This window comes from Microtus ochrogaster, linkage group LG12 (genome assembly GCF_000317375.1).
Source record: "Microtus ochrogaster isolate Prairie Vole_2 linkage group LG12, MicOch1.0, whole genome shotgun sequence".
Classification (NCBI taxonomy): domain Eukaryota; kingdom Metazoa; phylum Chordata; class Mammalia; order Rodentia; family Cricetidae; genus Microtus; species Microtus ochrogaster.
In genome coordinates this window covers 4000444-4021326 of record NC_022036.1, presented here as the reverse complement: position 1 = coordinate 4021326, position 20883 = coordinate 4000444, and the positions used below count along the sequence as shown (strand labels likewise).

Here is a 20883-nt window from a genome sequence, read left to right as displayed (position 1 = left end):
GAATATATACACATTAGAGTACTACTCAGCGGTAAAAAACAATGACTTCTCAAATTTTGCATGCAAATGGATGGAAATAGAAAATACTATCCTGAGTGATACTAACCCAGACCCAAAAAGATGAACAAGGGATGTACTCACTCATAATTGGTTTCTAGCCACAAATAAAGGTCAGTGAGTCTATATTTTGATATCCACACACATTCTTAAGTGTTTGGTTCCCTTTTAAACTAAAGCTTTTCTCACATACCTTTTCTCACATCTTTCCATTTCTCCTCAGACCTCAAACTGAGCTTGTCACCTTCCTCCCTAAGTCATTTCCTTCAGAGCACTATGGCTTCATCAGCAATTCCATCATCCAACCACTACCCAACTGAAGAGAAAGGTGTTGGCTTTGGCTCCTCCTCTGTGTGCCCCACTTCCAGCAAATAAGCAAAGTCTTCCAATCCTCCCTGCTTGGTGCTTAGATCAGTCTACTTCTCCCAGGCCTATGATGGGAGTCTTCATCTCCCATCTAGACATGCTACCATTTCCCACCATTGCTCCTTCCTCTTCTAGACTTTTCCACACTTTGCTAAAAGACGCTGTCATTCAAAAGAATACTAAACTACCGAGCTAATTCCTGTACTTAGAGAATTTTCCCTTTCACAACTCTTTGTATGTTTTTGGTTTTCGAGGCAGGATTTAGAGAAACCATGAAACAGTCATGGCTGTCCTGGAACTCACTTTGTAGACCAGGCTGGCCTCGAACTCACAGAGATCTGCCTGTCTCTGCCTCCCAAGTGCTGGGATTAAAGGCATGTGCCACCACTGCCTGACCCTTTCACGTCTCATTAAGCTCATATTGTGCTGTACTGTTTACATAACCCACCAGCCCTCATGCCTCATTCCTACTTGTCCCTCTGGCTTTATTTTCCTCTTTTCTTTTCTTTTCCTTTCTTTTCTTTTGTTTATTTAGTAAACGTTCCAGAAATACTCAACTTTTTTATATTTTATTGGTAAAATGATTACTTTGATGTAGTAAATTAACATAACTGTGATATCACAGAGTTATCTGTATATGTGTATGAATATATCTTTAAGTTTCTGGAAAAGGTAGCAACTCACACATATTGTTCAGCCCCTAGATTGAATCTCTTCACATCCCTGCTAGGCTAAGTTATGTTTCGTGACTCTGAGTGATGATGTACCTAATTCAGTGCTTGACCCTAAAACGTTGTTCAACAACTGGTATCTACTAGAGAGTTCATAAGTATTCATTAATCTTCCTCTTATGCAACCCTCTAGGCCAAGTTTGAGCTGATTGTGTCGGAGGCATCCTACCTTCGCAGTCTAAACATAGCTGTGGATCATTTCCAACGTTCAGCCCAACTCCGGGCCTCCCTGTCCACCCAGGATCACCAGTGGCTCTTCTCTCGTCTACAGGATGTGCGAGATGTCAGCACCACGTGAGACTTCTTCCAAACTCCATTCTCTCAACTTTGCTCTTCTTAGCCACTGGATTGTTGACTTCTTTTCTTCCTCATAGAAACCTTCTCTTTGTCAGAGTCTGGACAAGAGTGGTCCTGGGCTCGCTTCAAGGAAGGTAGATAGGAAGAACCAAGAAGAGGAAAGAGTGTGAGGGTTCACAAGTCTTTTAATAGAGAATGAGAAGTGCTTTCTGCATTGATGTTTTCCATACATTCTGTGCGTGCACTGTAGTGGACACAAGATATAAAAATCACTGAAAGATTGGCAAACCAGAAAGAAGAAAAATAGAATATTTGAATTCTATTTTAATTAAATCAGGATTAAGCTAGTAACAACCTTGGGGAGGAGGTACTGCATAGCAAGGACAGAGAATTAAGGAGAGTCAGTGGAAGTTAGTGACTGATGGAAACAGAAGTTTCACGCTCAGAATATACAGGGCTGAAGCATGCTAAGCTGGGGCCCCGGGACCTCATGAGACTGTTTAAATACTGTGCAGGTTCCTTTCCGACCTAGAAGAAAACTTCGAGAACAACATCTTCTCCTTCCAAGTGTGTGATGTTGTCTTGAATCATGCCCCTGACTTCCGCCGAGTCTACCTGCCTTATGTCACCAACCAGACCTATCAGGAGCGCACCTTCCAAAGCCTAATGTGAGAATGACTCCTATCTTTCCTTTAAGGACTTTGTCATGACCTTGACTCCATCCCCAGCCCAGAGTGCTCCCTAGAGTGCTTGTTCTTTTGCCCACTATGCCAGCTGATGTCTCAGAGCATTCAACATACCAGGTTTTCTCTGCAGTCCTATCTGAACCCTGTGCATGGGCTCTCACCATCCCTTCCCAGTCCCAGGTCCTGCAGGGAACTTCCATTCCCAGTGCCTTCACTGAGCCCCATTACTCTCCATCTTCTCCGCCCCTGAGTCTTCCTGCTCCATCTAGGAATAGCAACAGCAGTTTCCGAGAGGTCTTGGAGAAGCTTGAGAGCGACCCCATCTGCCAGCGCCTGTCCCTCAAGTCATTTCTGATACTGCCTTTCCAGCGGATCACCCGTCTCAAGCTGCTGCTTCAGGTACGGCAGATACTTCTCTGGTCCAATTTCCTTGACTCAAAGACATGATCTTGGAAAGTTTGGAGGCAAAAGATCATCCATTCTTTATGAAGTGTCCACATCATGTGGAGGATGTGCGCTGTTTCCCACCTGCCGACATCTTTCTCTCGTGGAAACTGTGTCCCTGACTTCTGCATCAAATATTCCCCAGTTATCTCTTCCTGTTTAGCCATCCTTCCTCACATCTGGCTCTTGTCCACTATTTGTTCTACAGAACATTCTGAAGAGAACCCAGCCTGGCTCCTCAGAAGAGGCAGAGGCCACAAAGGCACACCATGCCTTGGAGAAGGTAGGCGGTCATCACATCCAATAACCAATAAAACTCATTTAGGGATAAGTCTTCCCCTTCTCCTGGTACTCATGACTGAAGAAAGTATCAGACATGGGACCAGATTAAGAGGAGAGCCAACCTCTTTGCATGTACTGTATTGATTTCTTCACATTCCGTATCTAGCAACGATGTTCCCAATACCACAGTCCCTTATCCCAGTGTGCACCCTCATATCAGGTAGAGAATTTCAGCAACCTAAAACATGACTTTGATGCTGTTTCCTCCAGCTTGTTAGAAAAGACCGAAGTTTGCAGGCATCTTTCCAGATGGCCTTCATGGGCCTTAAAGCTCAAGACCCTAACACAATGATCTTCCCTTTCCTTCCCCTGATCTCTTCTCAGCTGATCCGAGACTGCAACAGCAATGTGCAGAGGATGCGGCGGACAGAGGAGCTTATCTACCTGAGCCAGAAGATTGAGTTTGAGTGCAAAGTGAGCTGTCCCTGGCACACCTCCCTCCTATGAGTCTCTCTAGCCTGTCCTCCACACCATCCCCTGACAGTCTTCTTGTTTTCATCATCTCCAGCCTCCAGCTGCCCTTCTCTTCATTTCTGGAATATGCAAATGATCTTTTTAGTTTACAAGCCTTGTTAATAGGTGGAGGCATAGAACTATGTGTGGATTTATTACCTTTGGAGGATGTAAATCAATAGATATATCTGAATGTACATAAGGAAACTGCCAAGATTATGAGAAAAGGGGGAGTGACGGTAGTTCCTGGAGGAGGAGGAACAGTCAGTAAATGGACAGAAGGAATTTCCCAGAATAAGGCTATATAAGAATTTAGGGCTGAATAATGCTTGACTCACTTATTTTATCAGATCACTTTTAACCTACTCAAAGCAATATGTCAAAGCCTCAGAACCTCTTTTCCAAACAAATATAAAATGGATTTCCAGCATTGAAATTCCAGTGCATCACAGATACCATCTTTTCCCGAGAAGGGAAGGGTAGTCCTTCTCTAAGTTCAACCAGGACTCTACCCAGGCCCCAGTTCCCAGCAGACCCACCTTGATCTCCTTACCCTCAGCTCCGTGCTCGATTCTGCCTGCGCATCTTGGCTCATGCCATCATCAAAGAAAGAGCAGATAACATAACTGCCCCTGATCCTTTGACTTTAATGATGCGGTGTTGTGCCCTGCCTGTTTATTAACATCTTCTCCTTGGGCACACAGACATCTGCTCCCACATCATCCCCATTCGATCAGAATCACGGGATTCACACACCAGTGCAGTGTAGTTAGAGGGCCCCAAGGGACACAGAATCTGGATGGGTTGGTTAAGAGTAAGAGGGAAGATCTGGAATTGGTGTTTGGTAGGTAGGCAGAACTGAGAGGAAGCTCATGACCTGCCTTTTCTCTCCTCCCCACCCATAGATTTTTCCGCTGATTTCCCAATCTCGATGGCTGGTGAAGAGTGGGGAGCTGACGGCCCTTGAGTTCAGTACCTCCCCAGGGCTGAGGAGGAAACTGACCACTCGTCCAGTCCACCTGCATCTCTTCAATGACTGTCTGCTGCTGTCCCGACCCCGAGAGTCAGTGGCTGGGATGGGAGGCCAGGGCATACAAAAGAATGGGATAGGGCTAGAGGGACACTACTACTAATGGATCCCTCCTCAGTTAGACAACCCACAGTCTGAGTCATGAGTCATAGCTTAGAGAACAGAAGTGTGTGTGTGGGGGGGGATTAATGATACCAAATTACATCATGAAGTCACAGAAACGAACCTGGCCCATGGTATAGACATGAGTAAACCAGAGCAAAGAAACACCATCTTAAATAAGTTTATCTGTTCTTTAAGTCATGCCCAGCATATTAGCCAATACAACCACTTGGCTAATTTCAGAGTTTAAACTCTGGTTCTTCGGAGCTTAGAAAGTTAACATTGGTTCTTCTCTCTTCAGCTCCTTAAAGTGGTGAATATCACTAACTGCTGTAAATGGTTGTTTGAGACACTGGGATTGTTGTATTGAGAGCAGGTTGAAGCCCTTGTGTGGATTTTATATGAATACAGTCTGTAGAAATTAAGAGCAGAGAGTTTGAGTCTAAGACTATGAGGGTCAGGGTGAAGTACAAACTATAGAATCAGACTTAAAAGATTTAACATTTTGTAGGGGCAACCGGTTCCTGGTATTTGACCATGCTCCGTTCTCCTCCATTCGAGGAGAGAAGTGTGAAATGAAGCTGCATGGGGCTAACAAGAACCTCTTCCGTGTGTTCCTGCTGCAGAACACACAGGGAGCCCAAGTCGAGTTCCTCTTCCGCACTGACACTCAGTAAGATGGGGCTGGGCACAGGAGTTGGGAATGGGTGTCCCTGGGCAGAAAAAATCCCCAGAGCATGGCCTCCGCACTTGTGGCGTAGGGATCATTCATAGAGGAACCCAAGACCCTAGAGCTAAGCAGTGACTTGAAGGAGATTCAGCATGCGGTGAACATGTAAAGTTGCCACTGTGTTAACATCTACTTTACAGTCTTTACTCAAAAATCACAAGGTCTGTGATACATCATGAGGGAGACGCACTGGTACGGAATGAGCAGAGAATCAGAATGTTGTAGCTGTATCCCTGAGAGATCAGCTCATCTGTGTAACCCAGAGCCAAGGCTGTTGGGTACTTATGTGGATAGAAGCCATCTTGAATGCTTTCTGCTTTCCCTCAATCTTTTAGCTTTATCCTTCATTGAGGAGAAATCTATAGTGCTAAGAAATATGAGTTGCAGTCTTTCCAATGATAATAAACACACGAAACAATCATAGATACATACTGTGTTGAGAGTTTAATGATAACTGTAGAATCGCACACAGTGCAGCACACTGAAGAACACCCAGTAGCTTTCCTGGAGCTCCATGAGATACAGGAAAAGGTAATCTGTTAAATTGTTAAACACCTCTGTGGTTGAAGACTCCGCATGATGTGAATGCTTTTCAGATTGGTTCCTTGGAAGACATTTCAAGGGTGATCAATGGTCCCTGTCTCCATTCATGGAACAGAGAAAATAGTACATGAGTTTGTATTTTGGATTTCACCTGAGACAAATAGTCATATAGAGCTTTGTGTTCTTTCTTTTAGAGCTTTGGGCAACATCGTTTTGTAAAAGTGAAAGTGTCACTCTCAATAACCTAGGCACATAACAGAGGAAAAGACAATATAAAAACCTTCAGATGATCACAAAATTAGGCTAAGGTCATACTATAGTACAATAGCAACGATGACATGGATATAGTTCCTTGGCTTACCTATTATTAAATAGTCATTTCCATCTTAGGTTTTGATTTTTCAAGACAGGGTTTCTCTGTAGCTTTGGAGCCTGTCCTGGAACTAGCTCTTGTAGACCAGGCTGGTCTGAACTTACAGAGATCTGTCTGCCTCTGCCTCCCGAGTGCTGGGATTAAAGGCGTGCGCCACCACTGCCTGACTCCATCTTAGATATTTAATTGAAGGGAGGTGAGTGAGGATCAAGAGACATGCAGAGTGGTCATGTGGAAACAGATGAGTGTTTTGCTTGGTATGATTTCCACACTGGAAAATGTTCATGTGTATGATTGACAGTTCACCTTATGACTCTTTGTGGAAGATATACTTGAAGAGAGAAAGGAAGGATAAACAAGACATACTAACACATAGTACAGTGTCATACAATGTTTCCAACCAGGCAGGGGAGTCATTGAATTAGATACATCCTGGTAGCCACTTGCCTTTTCCACCACTGGCCCTCAGCCTATGTCTCCCCTGTAGACTGTAACTGATGCTATCACTTTCTTTTGTTTTTTGTTTTCAGAAGTGAAAAGCTTCGGTGGATCTCAGCGTTGGCCATGCCCAGAGAGGAGCTGGACCTGCTTGAGTGTTATGGTAAGTATGGCTGTAATAGAAAATGGCAGTGTCTATCTGTGGTTTCCTTTGGATGAAGGGTAGAGTGGACCGAGTGGCAACTAAACAGCTTCTGTTTATTGCTTTTCCTCGGAATTTTATGGTAGATTGCTGGCGGTAGACGCTTAAGCACCTGTTATACATCTGTAAAACCTGTCGCTCACCATGGCAGTTTTTTTCCTCATTCATTCACTGCCTCAGGCAAATGTTTGTTCTTTGTAAATAGATATTCCTTTAAATTTTATCTGCTATAATTTTGACTTAGTTTTACCAATTGAAGATGTCACAGGGAAACAAGGGGAGATAGTGTAGCTGCAATGGCGTTGAGAAGAAAAGACCAACACAGATTTGGTCTGGCCACAGCGTGATAGCTGAGCCTGTTTACCCAGAGCACCGATGGATAGCCAGAGCCCAGGGCCTATCAAAGGAACACTGGGACTTTGTGGGTAAAAAGAACAAATGAGAATAATGATCCTTAGAATAGGATCTAGGAGAACCCAACCGAACTCAGTACTGTTTGCTTGTGGTACAGCCCACTGGTTAGCTTCACTTATGGTAGGTCAGAGGGCAGCATTTCCTGTGGCTGCAAGAGGATGCTGAGGTTTAGAGAAAACTGCACTATTAATAATGTATCACCTCGTTTATTCTTTGCCAAATCAGCGCAGCAAAGTAAAGCATAAAGACAAACCCATCTGTGGTTGTTTAGGACAGGCATCCTCTGAACTGTGTTAGCACGAACTTAATTACGATCTGTGGAAATGCTACCTGGCTTCTAAGCAAGCCTCTAGAATTTTCTCATGAATCACTTTGGTCAATGATCATCTTGATCACTGGGTAGTGGTGATGGCATGTGCCTTTAATCCCAGCACTCAGGGAGTCAGAGGCAGATGGATTTCTGTTAAGTTCAAGTCCAGCCTGGTCTACAGAGTCAGTTCCAGGACAGCCGGGGCAACAGAGAAACTCTGTCTCCTAAAACAAAACAAAACCAAAAAATCATCATCTTGATCAATTACAGACGAGGAAAGTAAGGCCAGAGGAATTCAGGGCACATAAGGGTATCTAATAGTAGAAGGCTGCTTTTAAGAAGAGGAGTCTCTTATTGGTACAATGAAGAAAATTATGCAAGATTCTCAAACTTCAATTTTGGATCTTGTTGGAAAAACTGTCAACCAAGTTCTGAGTTCTATACCAAAGATCCTAGTGACCATTAGACTTGAAATTTGTGATTGCAGAGATGCAATATCACAGACCAAGAGCCAAAATTAACTTGTGCCATCTTTGATCACAGTAATAGCCTTTATTACCAACCACTATATTTGGCCTGACATCCTTGTGACCATTTGATAAAACTTGTGGAATGTATTTTTAAACTTGATAAACCATCATTAACTTTAACCAGCCCTAAAGCCAAGTCTGTTAAGATGATGTCTACAACCTATAGGAGAGATGTTTCTTCTCTGCTATAACTGCCTATCAGAGGACCCCACCAGTGTATTGGCAAACACATTGATTCATATTTTAGTTTTTGTTCTGGAACCATAGGAGTAACCTCTTCCACAGTGGAGTGTATCATTCATGACAATATAAAGCTATGCTTCCAGACCATGGTCACTTTTATTTGACTCAGAGCATACTATATATTGCTCCCTTTGGAGCAAAAGATGAGCATAAAACAGTTGGATAAGGGACACATGGTTCCTCTCCAACGTCAGTTCTAAGGACTTCAAACTTCATTAAAAACCTAAAGGTTAGCGCATATCTCAGCGCAGCTGGGTCTTCAGCCGAACCTCGGGCTTTTGTCACCATGAGTAATTAAATGTGGTCACGAGGTATTTTCCAGCCATCTTCCCCAGAGAAGACTTTTTAAAAATTAGATTCCATATTAATATTTCTCTTTCTTAGTTGGCTTGTTTGATCCCCAGTAGATAGATAATGAAGATGTTTCTTCTGATCACCTCTTTTGGTTTTGTTGGGTTTTTGAAAACCTTTTTTTTTTCCTGACTTTTGTTTGTGGATTTTTGTTGTTGTTGTTGTTGTTGTTTGGTTTGTTTTTGCTTTTTAAAGACAGGTTCTCACTCTGTAGCCCTGGCTGACCTAGACTTGCTATGTAGACCAGGCTGTACTCATACTCACAGAGATCCACCTGCTTCTGCCTCCTTGAGTGCTGGGATTGAAAGTATGTGCCCAATGACTTCTTTTGTCTGTAATCCCAAGCTTCTCTCTACCTCAGTCCTTCCGCCCTTCCCTCACAGCTCCTCATCCACGCCCTAGTCACGGCTCCTAACCTTTCTTCACTCTTCCAAAGATTCCCCACAAGTTCAGTGCCTCCGAGCCTACAAGCCCAGAGAGAATGACGAGTTGGCTCTAGAGAAGGCTGACGTGGTGATGGTGACTCAGCAAAGCAGTGATGGTAAGGGGGAAGCGTCTATGAGCAGGAGGGTGGTCAGCAGGGGCAGCAGAGAGGTGCACCAGCTTTCTAAGACTGTGGCAATAAAGCACTAAAAGCCGCTGGTAGCAACAGTAATTTCTTCTCTCACGGTCCTGGCAGTGAGCAATCCCAAATCAAGGTATCAGCAGCCTCCTCTGAAGCTTCTAGGAATGATCCAGCTTTACCATGTCCTAGTCTGGCAGTTCCTTAATGGCTCGGGGCTGCATAACTCAAATCTCTGCACACATATCCTTATGGTCTCTTCTGTGTGCATAGAAATACCCTTTTTGTAGGGAGACTGATTCTGATTGGTTGACAGACTCTGGTAACTTGGTTTAACTTTATTAATTATATTTGCAGCAGTTTCATTCATTCCCAAGTAAGAGCAGATTGTGAGGTACCAGGGATTAGGTTATAAATCAATACTTTGATGGATAAAATTCAACTGATAGCAGTGAAGAAACTTTCAGAATGTTTGACTGTGGACGTCAAAAGACCCAGCGCATCCATCTCCACACCCCGCAAGACTGGGTTTTTCATGTCAAAGGATCCTAGTTCATTGAGCCTTAGGATGGAGGGTAATTTTCGGCCAGAAGGTTCAAGAAGTTAGCATGAGCCCTTAGCAGCTAATTCTTCTTTCCTCTTCTGTTTACTGCAGGCTGGCTGGAGGGGGTGAGGCTCTCAGATGGAGAGCAAGGCTGGTTCCCAATCCAACAAGTAGAGTTCATTTCAAATTCAGAGGTCCGTGCACAGAACCTCAAGGAAGCCCATCGAGTCAAGACTGCCAAACTGCAGCTGGTAGAACAGCAAGTCTAGCTATTTGGGGAAAGAATCTTTTGAGCTCATGAATAAGCCTTCCTGGATGTGGTTGGCTCCAGAAACCTGCTGTCGAGGCCTTCTGGAAGCCCCAGGGATAGCTCAGTCCCTTGCTCCAATACTTCTTTGCATTTTGTGCTTGGTAGGGAATATGGAGTGACTTCACACTGGATTCTGGGATTTCCTTTTCTCATAGGAAAAGGGACTGTGGAGCCTGAGCCCAGGCATTGTACTCCTCACTACCAGATGGTGCATGTACATCATCTGCTGCTACACTTCAGACTCTGAGCTGGCCGGATGTGAGGTTGTGGACCTGTGTTCCCAGATGGACCTCAGCCCACTGGAGAGTGGGATGGGGGTTAGCACATCAGGTGGGAGGTGAGCCTGCTGACCTCTAGGGTATCTTCTGATCTAGAGATTCTCCCCAGTGCATGCCGTGCGCCCCTGAGGTCTTTGTTTCTTGGTGGCATGTGAGGGTGGCATTCTCTCACTCTAATAAACTTGGCACTTCTCTGAGTGTTTTCATCTCAGACCACTCAGCGCTCACAGAACAAGATTCACAATAGAGACTCATTAAAAAAAACAAACAAAAAAAAAGAACTCAAGCCTATTTGACATGTCATGAAAGACCAAACTGGAGCAAAGACAATACCAGCTACTGATGTTTTCAAAAAAGCCATAGGAGCTTGAGCAGTGGCTCTGCTTGCTGTGGCTTCAGAGCTCGTAGAAGGTATCAGAAGAGTCTGGTGGGTAATGAGAGCCTATTCAAATAATCACCATACCCATAGGCACAGATAGGCTAATTTGGGTTGTTGTAATTGGAGCGGCGAGGCTGCGTCCTGCCACCCAGCTAGCTTTACACCCAAAATAATTACACAGAAACTGTATTCTTTTAAACACTGCCTGGCCCATTAGTTCCAGTTTCTTATTGGCTAGCTCTTACATATCGATCTAACCCATTTCTAATAATCTGTGTAGCTCCACAAGCTGGCTTACCAGGAAAGATCTTAACCTACATCTGTCTGGAGTGGGAGAATCATGGCGACTCTTCGACTCAGCTTCCTTCTCCCAGCATTCTGTTCTGTGTACTCCACCTACCTAATTTTCTGTCCTATCAGAGACCAAGCAGTTTATTACATAACCAATGAAACAACAGATAGAAAGATGACCCTCCTCCATCATTGGGTGGTTTTAGCAAATGCTCTTCAGACCATTTATGACTTTCTGTTGTGAATTGATTCAATATAAAGTTGTCAGGCTAGGTGTTCCATCTTGTGAAAGTCAGTGGAAAGAGTCCTAGAATGCAGTTATCATGCTGCCCTGAATCAACGGGTCCAGATCCTTAAACGTAAGATGCAGCACCCAGTCATCACACTGCAAATTCCTATCCAGATGGATCATTCCCGTCTCCTTTAACATTACCTTTAACAGTTGAAGAATGTCACCGTAATTACTTTCCCTGCTTAGCATCCTCATGTGACAATACATGACATCCATTCTGCCATCTTTTAAGCGGTGCCCCTATAGTCCTTCTTTAGCCATTCTATTCTGTTTACGATTAGGACTCAAGTGCAGAGTTGCATTGCAGCTTTGCCCAAAGAATGAAATAAAGTTTGTTCCTGATGATATAACAATAGTAGGATTAGCTTTTGACAGCACATTGCCTTTTTAATCCATTCTAAAATAGAAGTAAGCTTGCTTACCTCTTTTTAAAATAGACTAATATTTTGTTTGAGTCAGCATGAGCAATAAACTAGGGATATGATGCTAAATGCATATAAAGGGGGAAACACGACTCAAATAATCCCAAATTGACTCTGAAAAAAGTACTCCTTAAGATTTTTCGTTATTAAAAGGGGAAAATTTGCAGAACAGGAACGGGGGTCCAACCTCAAGGTGTGGAGTGCAGGAAAAAGAGAGAGAACTAGATAGGATGGCAGCTTTTTATTATAAGATGTATTTTTACTAGTTTTAAATTATGTACATGTGTGTACATGAGCATACATGTATGTGCACATAAGTATTGGTATCCACAGAATACAAAAGAGGGCATCAAATTCCCTGGAGGTGATGCTGAAGGCAGTTGTTAGTAACCAGCGTAGGTTTTTGAGTCTCTTAAAGGTCATTGGCTGAAGGAGATTCCCCACCAGGGATAGTTGTAGGGAAGCTAAGTTAATAGGGTCACAGTCTCATTGTCTGTTCTATAAAAATGACTAAAGTGATATATCTTTGATATGTATATTAATATGTAATTTAATGGCGGATTCTTATTAATGGCTATGGTAACTGCATTCCAAACTATTTGTATATAAATCAATTAATACTGGCCAAGTTATATGCAACCTTGCAAATTCCAGGCAAGTTCTGTCGTATTTCTTTAAAGGTAAAAATAACCCTCTTCTTCATGATGGATGTGCAGTGTTGTCTAATTTTATTGCTTAAAGTTACTGAGGGCTTAAAATGTCTTTGTGAGTTCTTTTTTTCTCTTTTCTTTTTCTTTCTTTTGTTTTTGTTTGTTTTTGTTTTTCAAGACAAGGTTTCTTGTTTAACAGCCCTGGCTGTCCTAAAACTGACTCTGTAGACCAGAATGACCTCGAACTCACAGAAACCAACCTTCTGGGATTAAAGGGTGTGCCAGCAGCACCCAACTGCTTGATTTATACATTTCTTTTGTTTGTTTGCTTGCTTACATGTCAGTCACAGTTTCCTTTCCCTCTTTTCCTGTTCCCTCCCCTCCCCCTCCATTCTATCCACTCTTCGCCATCTTCACTGAGAAGGGATAAGGCCTCCCATGGGAGTCAACAAAGCATATAACAAGGCATTCACCATAGAGAATAGGTTCTTTTTCTTTTATTTTTTATTACTTTTTTTTAAATTACGAATCCAAATTCCCATTCCCTCCTCTCCTCCCACTCCTTCCCCTCTTTCCACTCCCCTCCAGCCCCCCTCCCCCCCCAATCCCAAGAGAGGGCCATCCATGCACCCCGCCCTGTGGAAAGTCCAAGGCCGACCCTGCTACATCCAGGCAAGCAAGGTTTACATCCAAAGAGAATAGGATTCCAAGAAGCCAGTACATTGCCATAGAGACAAATCCCAGTGGCCCCACCAGTGGCCCCTCAGTCTACCCCAACTGTCAACCCCTTTCAGAGTTGACTCCCGGTCCAGTTGGAGTTGATGACCTCCCATTAGCTCAAGCAAACTGTCTCAGTGGATGAACCCCTTATGGTTTTGGATTCCTTGCTCATAATCTCACTCCTTCCACTCTTCAACTGGACCTTGGGAGCTCAGTCCAGTGCTCCGATATGGGTCATTGCCTCTGTTCCCCTCTGTTATTGGATGAAGGTTCTATTGTAATATTTAAGATAATCATCTGACTACAGGGAAAGGCCAGTTCAGGCACCCTCTTCGCTATTGCTTAGGGTCCTAGCTGGGATCATCATCCCTGTGGGTTCTTGGGCACTTAATACATTTCTTTTTTTTTTTTAATTTATTTATTTATTAAGGATTTCTGTCTCTTCCCCGCCACTGCCTCCCATTTCCCTCCCCCTCCCCCAATCAAGTCCCCCTCCCTCATCAGCTCGAAGAGCATTCAGGATTCCCTGACCTGTGGGAAGTCCAAGGACCGCCCACCTCCATCCAGGTCTAGTAAGGTGAGCATCCAAACTGCCTAGGCTCCCCCAAAGCCAGTACGTGCAGTAGGATCAAAAACCCATTGTCATTGTTCTTGAGTTCTCAGTAGTCCTCATTGTCCGCTATGTTCAGAGAGTCCGGTTTTATCCCATGCTTTTTCAGACTCAGGCCAGCTGGCCTTGGTGAGTTCCCGATAGAACATCCCCATTGTCTCAGAAAGGAATATATTTCTTTAGTTATGTAATATATACTGGTTTGTTCTTTTCTAATCTGGAAAACTAAAAGACATTTGGCTTTTACGTAACAGATGGTCCTTAATTTAAGTCTTTGGTTAAAAAAAGAAAGAAAAACTGGATGTGAGTTATCCCTCTTGGGTGAGTTACTACATTTGCTGTAGACGTTGAATTTGGGGAAATTGATGCATGTGTAGACTCAGGGATTGTCACCTTCTCCAGATTCCAAGAATTCAGAGTTTGCTGGAGTCCTAGTCATGTCAGTGGCTTAGAGACCCAGCAGTTGCTTATGAGAATGTGTAAAGCAACCACATTTGAAACGTGGATGGCACTCAGCTATTGCTTTTCTGTGGAAGCAATACGTGGGAGATGTCATCATCCATAGGCCTGCTTACAGATCTGAACTGGAATGGCATGGAGCTTGGAATCAAGTCACCCTGTACTGCATCGGTCCCTTTGTGTAGCTGACCACACTGCACTGGGTCATTTTTTACTGATGCTTGTGTAGCAAGCTGTTCTGTTCACCACCCACTTTCACTTAAGGTTAACTCTGAACTTAGCATGTTATTGCTTATTACTTACTGTCTTAGTTATTTAGAATGATTTTTGATAACGTCAGCCTGTGGGGGTTGTTTTTTCCCTTTGTCTTTCAGTTTTGAGGATCAAATCTAGAGCATTGATTGAGAGGCTAGCATTCTACCACCCAGCCCACCCCATGGTTGCTTTTTTAAGTTGACCTTTTTGACAGATATTATTTAAAAGTCTTCAAAAGTCTAAATAGATTACATGTACTGACTTCCTTCCTATGACACATTTATCTCCCAGAAGTAAACTTGATTGTGGTTTGCATTCTCTTGAGGTACCCATATAGTCTGTGTGGGTTTTAGTGGTATTAGCCTTATTATGTATTTAATTATGTAATTAAGTATTTAGTGGTATTTCCATTATGAATTGTTTTGCAGATCAGCTTGTAGAAAGCCAGTGTTTTGGTGTAGTACCCTGCACAGACTCCTTGCTAATCCACCTCCCTGTGACACAAGTGAGACACTTGTGCGTGTTTGGGCTTGGCTTTCAGACCTCTCTGTAAATATCTTACGTGCTGATGACTCGGCTTTATCACCAGCACAGACCAGTGGCCCTAAAGCTGCATTAGCTGTAAACATGACTCAGGAGCTGAATGACTGTAGAGACCAGAGCCAGCAGCTTAACGTAAGCTTCTCACTCTGAACCTAGGTATGTGGAAAGGTCAAAGGTTACAAGCAAATGAGCTAGCAAGAAGGGCCAAACTCAGCCCAGGATTCAAATAAACTTCCTTACATTTAGAACGTTCTTTATACTCAACAGCCTTTGACCCATTTTTTTCCCCAGCCTTCCCATTTTTAAAATGACATTTATGAGTGGAAATTTCCCTAGTTTCTTTCTTGTAAAAGTGCACAGGCTGCAATCACCACAGAATGTTACAAAAAGAAATGACAATTGGTGATCAGGGAATGTTGATTCTGGGTGGGCAGTGGGCAGTGAACACAGAATTTGCGGAGGAAAGGCGCTATAAACTGTTTTTCCCAACTGGTGAGGAAAGCAATCGCTGATTCCTGTTGCTTGGTGGATGAGTCATGAGCCTGAGGGCAGAGCTTGCAACAGGGCAGGGCCAAGTCTGGCCACAAATGAAACACCAATGAGCAGATAACTATTTCCCTGGCAGGCACGTCACCTGAGTGTTTCAGAGGCAGCTACCCCGAACAATGCAAATGGAAACGGGGAGCGGGAGCCAGTCTGTGCGTGCACTAATATGGAAATTCTAAATCTGCTCGCAGACCCAGGGGCTCGCACACACCAAGGAGAAAGTTCAGACTGTTCAGGGACGGTAGCCAAGACCAACAGACCATTAGCGGTGGTGGAACAGAGTCACAGAGAAACCTTAGGCCACCACAGAAGTAAGCACTTCTGGAGAACAGGGACACAAGATGGGACCCATCCTGCCAGTTCTTGGGTGTTTTCTTAAGATCACCTTGTGATGGGAGTGAGATTATTCACTATTGGTGGTAAAAACAAAAACAAGCTTGGAAGACCCTTGTATCTTGAACACCCTTGGTTATGGTATTGGTAGAGCCACTTAGTGGCGCTGGAATTGGAAAGGGACTTGCTGAAAGTCACTCGGCCAATTAATTATGAGCTACGGGTGCAAACTGCTGTGTTCTCCACTGAGATTTCAGCAAGTGGATTGCAGAGTTTGATGTTTTCATAAAAGTTTGAAGGCGGCTTTCCAAGAGGTGGAAAGTCTGAACAGAGAGAAGATGGGCAGCGCAGGTGCTTGAGGGAGCCGGAAGGACTGGAGCTCGTATTTATTGGAGGTTAATAAGCAGGTGCTGGTGACGGGCCAAGTTGGGTGGAGCAACAGATTGGAAACAAGGGTCAAGGTATAGTCTCCAGGTAATTTATCAGCCTTGAGTGGGGCCTTCAGATACTAGAGACAATTTCTGGTGTGTGTGTGTGTGTGTGTGTGTGTGTGTGTGTGTGTGTGTGTGTAAATTTAGAGGAGAATATAAAACATTTTTGAACAAGATGGATTTGATGCATCAGACTGGATTTCCTCTCTGGAATACGATAATGTTGGAATTAACTAATAAAGGGGAAACAGAGTTGGCTACTTGAGAACTAGAAAGCAAACTGAGAGCATTTTTAAACACTCGGGCGTTGGACAAGCGCTCGTGTATACATGCGTGAGTACACACAGAGGCTAAAGGTTACCAGCAGGTGCTTCGCCCATTGTCCTTCACCTTGTTTTTCTGAAACAGGGTTTCTCATTGAGTGTGGAACTTGCATATTAGGCTAGACTGGCTGGCCAGTGAGCCCCAGGGATTCCTCTGTTCCGGCCCTCCCAGTGGGTTACAGGCATGCACCACTGTACCCAGCATCTTATGTGGGTTCTGGGAATGAAATTCAGGTACTCAGGCTTTTGCAGTAAGTGATTTACTAGCTGAGCCATTTGTCTGGTTCCAGAAGGTCTTCTTTTTAATCTGTTGTTATATTTAGCATGTGTCTCCAGCACCAAAACAAACATGATTATCTGGTAATTATTTCCTGGACACTGGAATGACTCCACCGCTCTATGGACGCCTGTCATTCTGGAAGAGCATCCCACAACACTGAGATGTTTTTTTCCTCCTCTCTCCTAGCGTTAAAAGGACTTGCCATGGATGGACCCAAACAAATATGGCCGATTCCACAAGGGACCCTCTAAAATCCTTATGTTTCTCCCCAGCCCCCAACGCCTCACTTTCCTCTCTGCCCATGTTTTTCTTGAGTCCTGATTCTCTTCCTGGTTTGTGAGTATGCAACCCTCACGTCTGCTCTACAGCCATTCATTCCTCACTCTTCTCCATCTAAATAATCTTGTTTCCTACTGGAGAAAAGCATTGCAGTACTATTTGCTTTTTTTAGAGACACAGGCACAAGTCCTACTGAAGGATTGATTCCACTTCTGGTTTCGACCTGTTGTTTTCACGATGCCCTCCTAAACTCGCAATACCTTTGCTTACTGAAGTGCACATCTCATGACATGGGAATGCCATCTGACACTTACTCTTTTTACAACTTGGGGCAAGCACTTCACTCTACCTGAGCTTCACATTTTCACCCACCATATTCATATTGCTTTCAAATGAAAGTACTCAGCAGAGAGCTAGTCACACAATGAATACTAAATATACTGTTATCATTACCATTAATATTTCATTTGGAAACCATTTTCTGGCTTTACCCAGAGAGTACTTTCAGCTCCCCACAGTCTCATAAAACATAAGCAAAAGATAGGACAGGACAGGCTATGACTGATGCCCTTTCACCTAAGAAAACTCTCAGAATTTAAAGAGCTTCGTGAAGCAAGACCTTGCTACCTATCTTTAGAAAGTAAAACAATCCAAAAATATTCATGAAGGTTTGCCTAGAATGAGTTGTAGTAAGGGGAGCAGCGGGGCTGCGTCCCCAGCACCCCGGCCGCCTGGCTAGCTTATGCCCCAAAATAATTACACGGACACTGTATTCTTTTAATCACTGCTTGGCCCATTTCTATCTAGCCTCTTCTAGGCTAATTCTCACATATTAATTTAGCCCATTTCTAATCATCTGTGTTGCACCCCAAGGTGTGCTTACCGGGAAGATTCTAGCCTATGTCCATCCTGGGCCGGAGCCCCATCGTGTGTGTCTGCCTGGGAGAGGGGAGGATGGCGTCTCTTAGCTCACTTTCTCTTCCTCCCAGCATTCTGCTCCGTTCACTCCTCCCACCTATGTTTTAACCTATCAGGGCAAGCAGCTTCTTTATTTAATTAACCAATGACCTTCCTCCATCAATGAGTTTTGGAAATAAGTTTTTTTTGTTTGTTTTTCGAGACTGGGTTTCTTTGTGTAGCCCCGGCTGTCCTGGAACTTGCTCTGTAGACTAGGTTAGCCTTGAACTCACAGAGATCCTCCTGCCTCTGCCTCTGAGTGCTGGAATTAGAGGCGTGCACCACCACCAACCAGAGAGTTTTGGAAATAATTTAAACTCCCATGATTTTTCGTCTGTAAATTGGGATATTTATAACCCCCATTTGTACATTTACTAGTCTGACTTCTCTGTCCCCTACAGTCTTCACTGAGCTCTGGATCATTTTCTCTTTTTTTATATAATTTTATTTTATGTGCATTGATGTTTTACCTGAATATATGTCTGTGTGAGGATGTCAAGTCCCCTGGACCTGGAGTTATAGACAGTTGTGAGCTGCTATGTGGGTGCAGGCCCTCTGGAAAAGCAGCAGGCACCCCCACCCACTGGGCCATCTCTCCAGCCCCTTCTGGTTCATTTTCAACCAAACATTTCTTCTAGCTCCTTCTACCGCTGCTCTTAAACTGCCTGTTACTAGACAATCTCAATACCAGGTCACTGTCTCATTCCTCTTCTCCAAGATGTTTCCAGAACAAGCACAGTAAGTCTGCCTAGGATGACTTTTCTTCTCGTACTTGCCCTGACAGACAACTCTGTATGGTTCCTTTTGTTCTCATGGTCAGTTCCACACAGCCAGCCCTGCTCGGCATTGCCCCTTGCCTTTAACTGCTCCCTGTGTTGGCAGCCTGCCCTGTGAGACTCACGGTTCCCAGAAAGCTAGGAAGACATTTCATCTTTGTATCCGTCAAGTACATTTGGTGCCTATAAATCCCTCTTAACTGCTGGAACAAATGCCTTCCCTTATTTCTCAGGGCTTTGTTATAAAATCCAAATGGGAAGGTATTTATGACAGAGCACTATACAGTACGCCACAAATGTAAGAACTAAATCTCCTTCAGTGTCCCTCTGGACCCAAGCACGCAGCACTTCTGTACAAACAGAGAAAACCTTCCCTCCAAAGGAATCAAATTTATTCCTAAGTAATCATAGCCATTTAAGACTTCAGCTAAATTGTCTTTTGTAGCCTGTTTCCATCTCATGTTCCATTAATGCAGATGATGTTTAAGTAGGCATTTAGAGTCTATTTTGTGTCATAAAGTTACATAAACATGAAATATTCAGCTGACAAGAAGAGATAGGAACCAAACAGCTTTAAAATTTCCCGAAGAAAAAAATGATAATTATAAAAAAACAGAAGCCCGTAAGGAGAAATCTAAAGCTACAAGACTGGAAGAGGAAGGACGGGGGAAGTGGAGAAGTGGCTGGGAAATGTTAGCAATGAACTGCTCAGAAGCCTGCCGTGCAGGGGGCTGAGTAGATACAAGGCAGACTCCGTGGCTTCTGAATCATGGGCTTTGCATGGGCACATGTATTCTTAGCTAAGTGCTACAGGGCTCCCAGGTTGAGTAGATAAAAATATCCGGCACCTCAAAATACAGCTTGTGTATGCTTTAAAAAAAAAAAATCATTTGTTGCTTATCTGAATTTGCTATTTACCTGAAAAGCCGAACTAAAAGCCAACTGACTTTGCTAACTAAATCTTTGATAGGATGCTCTAGGGCATTTAGGGGAAAGGACTGAGCAAAGATCCCCTACTGGGCCCTTCTGACTAAGCCACCAGAATTTCTAGGCGCATAAAGAAACTGGTGATGCATTGCCATCTAGTGGGAAAAAATTGTAGGGGAACTAAACAGCTGTGCTGACATTTACTTTACTGAAATTTCTCTAGCATTTGCAAAGAAGGGTGGTACACTGGCTAACAGCCAAATGTGTGCTCCTAGAAGATGTGTCAATCAGGGGTGATCGATCGGGCAGGGGACGGTGGAGTGAGGCTGGAATGTGCCTAGGGGTGAGGGAGCAGTGAACTTCCCAGCATGTGCAAACTGGTCTCCCATTCAGGAAACAACCAACTACAAAAAAAACGCAGAAAGGAAAGAACGAGAAGTGGTGCCAGAACTTTCCAAAGGAGATAGCAAAGAGCAGAGTTGCTACAATGTAGCTCCTGAGGTAGTTACCATGACAACTACCATGATGATAGACAAAAGCCTTGATTCTTATTTCAGCCTGTTTGATCAAGGAAAGGAACGTGATCTAGAAATTAGATGGTTTAAATGAAAAATAAAATGAATAAAAAAGGTGGCCTTGGAACCTAAAGCAGGGCATCATAGAAGGCTTCAATAACCCTATCATTTTTCTTGAGGAGAGGGCCTCAAAGACTTGATAGAGACAAATTGATAGATATTTAATAGAAACTAATTTCTATCAAGCTGATTGTTTAGAAGCTTCATGAAAATATATGTAATGTAAAATTCTTAAATACTTCTTGTAGGCCCATATTTCTGTATAGCACAAAAGCCATAGGCCTAGTCTGAGCTGATCACGTAGCTGATCACGTAGCTCTGCAGACAAGCTGTCTCTGCCTAGCAATAGCAAGGATGTAGATCTCCTGAGGACAGGTGTTGACTGAAACTGGTCAGGATGTTTGGTGCTTCCTTCCTTTGTAATTTGGAGGATGTCTTATAGAGATGCTAATTCAGGACCTACCTGACTGCTAGATGCGGATGTGACCTGAGCATAGGC

At 43.6% G+C, this 20883-nt stretch overlaps 1 protein-coding gene across 1 annotated transcript in view; it reads left to right on the top strand.

Annotated features, from left to right (window-relative positions):
* Window positions 1-10651, top strand: part of Arhgef5 (Rho guanine nucleotide exchange factor 5) — a 24872-nt gene extending 14221 nt beyond the window's left edge. Inside the window, exons 6-15 of the mRNA XM_005363798.3 lie at window positions 1288-1448; window positions 1967-2119; window positions 2407-2536; window positions 2790-2864; window positions 3248-3337; window positions 4282-4439; window positions 5020-5181; window positions 6685-6755; window positions 9079-9183; window positions 9860-10651. Coding sequence (XP_005363855.1) covers window positions 1288-1448; window positions 1967-2119; window positions 2407-2536; window positions 2790-2864; window positions 3248-3337; window positions 4282-4439; window positions 5020-5181; window positions 6685-6755; window positions 9079-9183; window positions 9860-10017 — 1263 coding nt within the window. The 3' untranslated portion in view covers window positions 10018-10651. The remainder of the gene's footprint in view (window positions 1-1287; window positions 1449-1966; window positions 2120-2406; window positions 2537-2789; window positions 2865-3247; window positions 3338-4281; window positions 4440-5019; window positions 5182-6684; window positions 6756-9078; window positions 9184-9859) is intronic.
* The last annotated feature ends 10232 nt before the right edge of the window (window positions 10652-20883 follow it).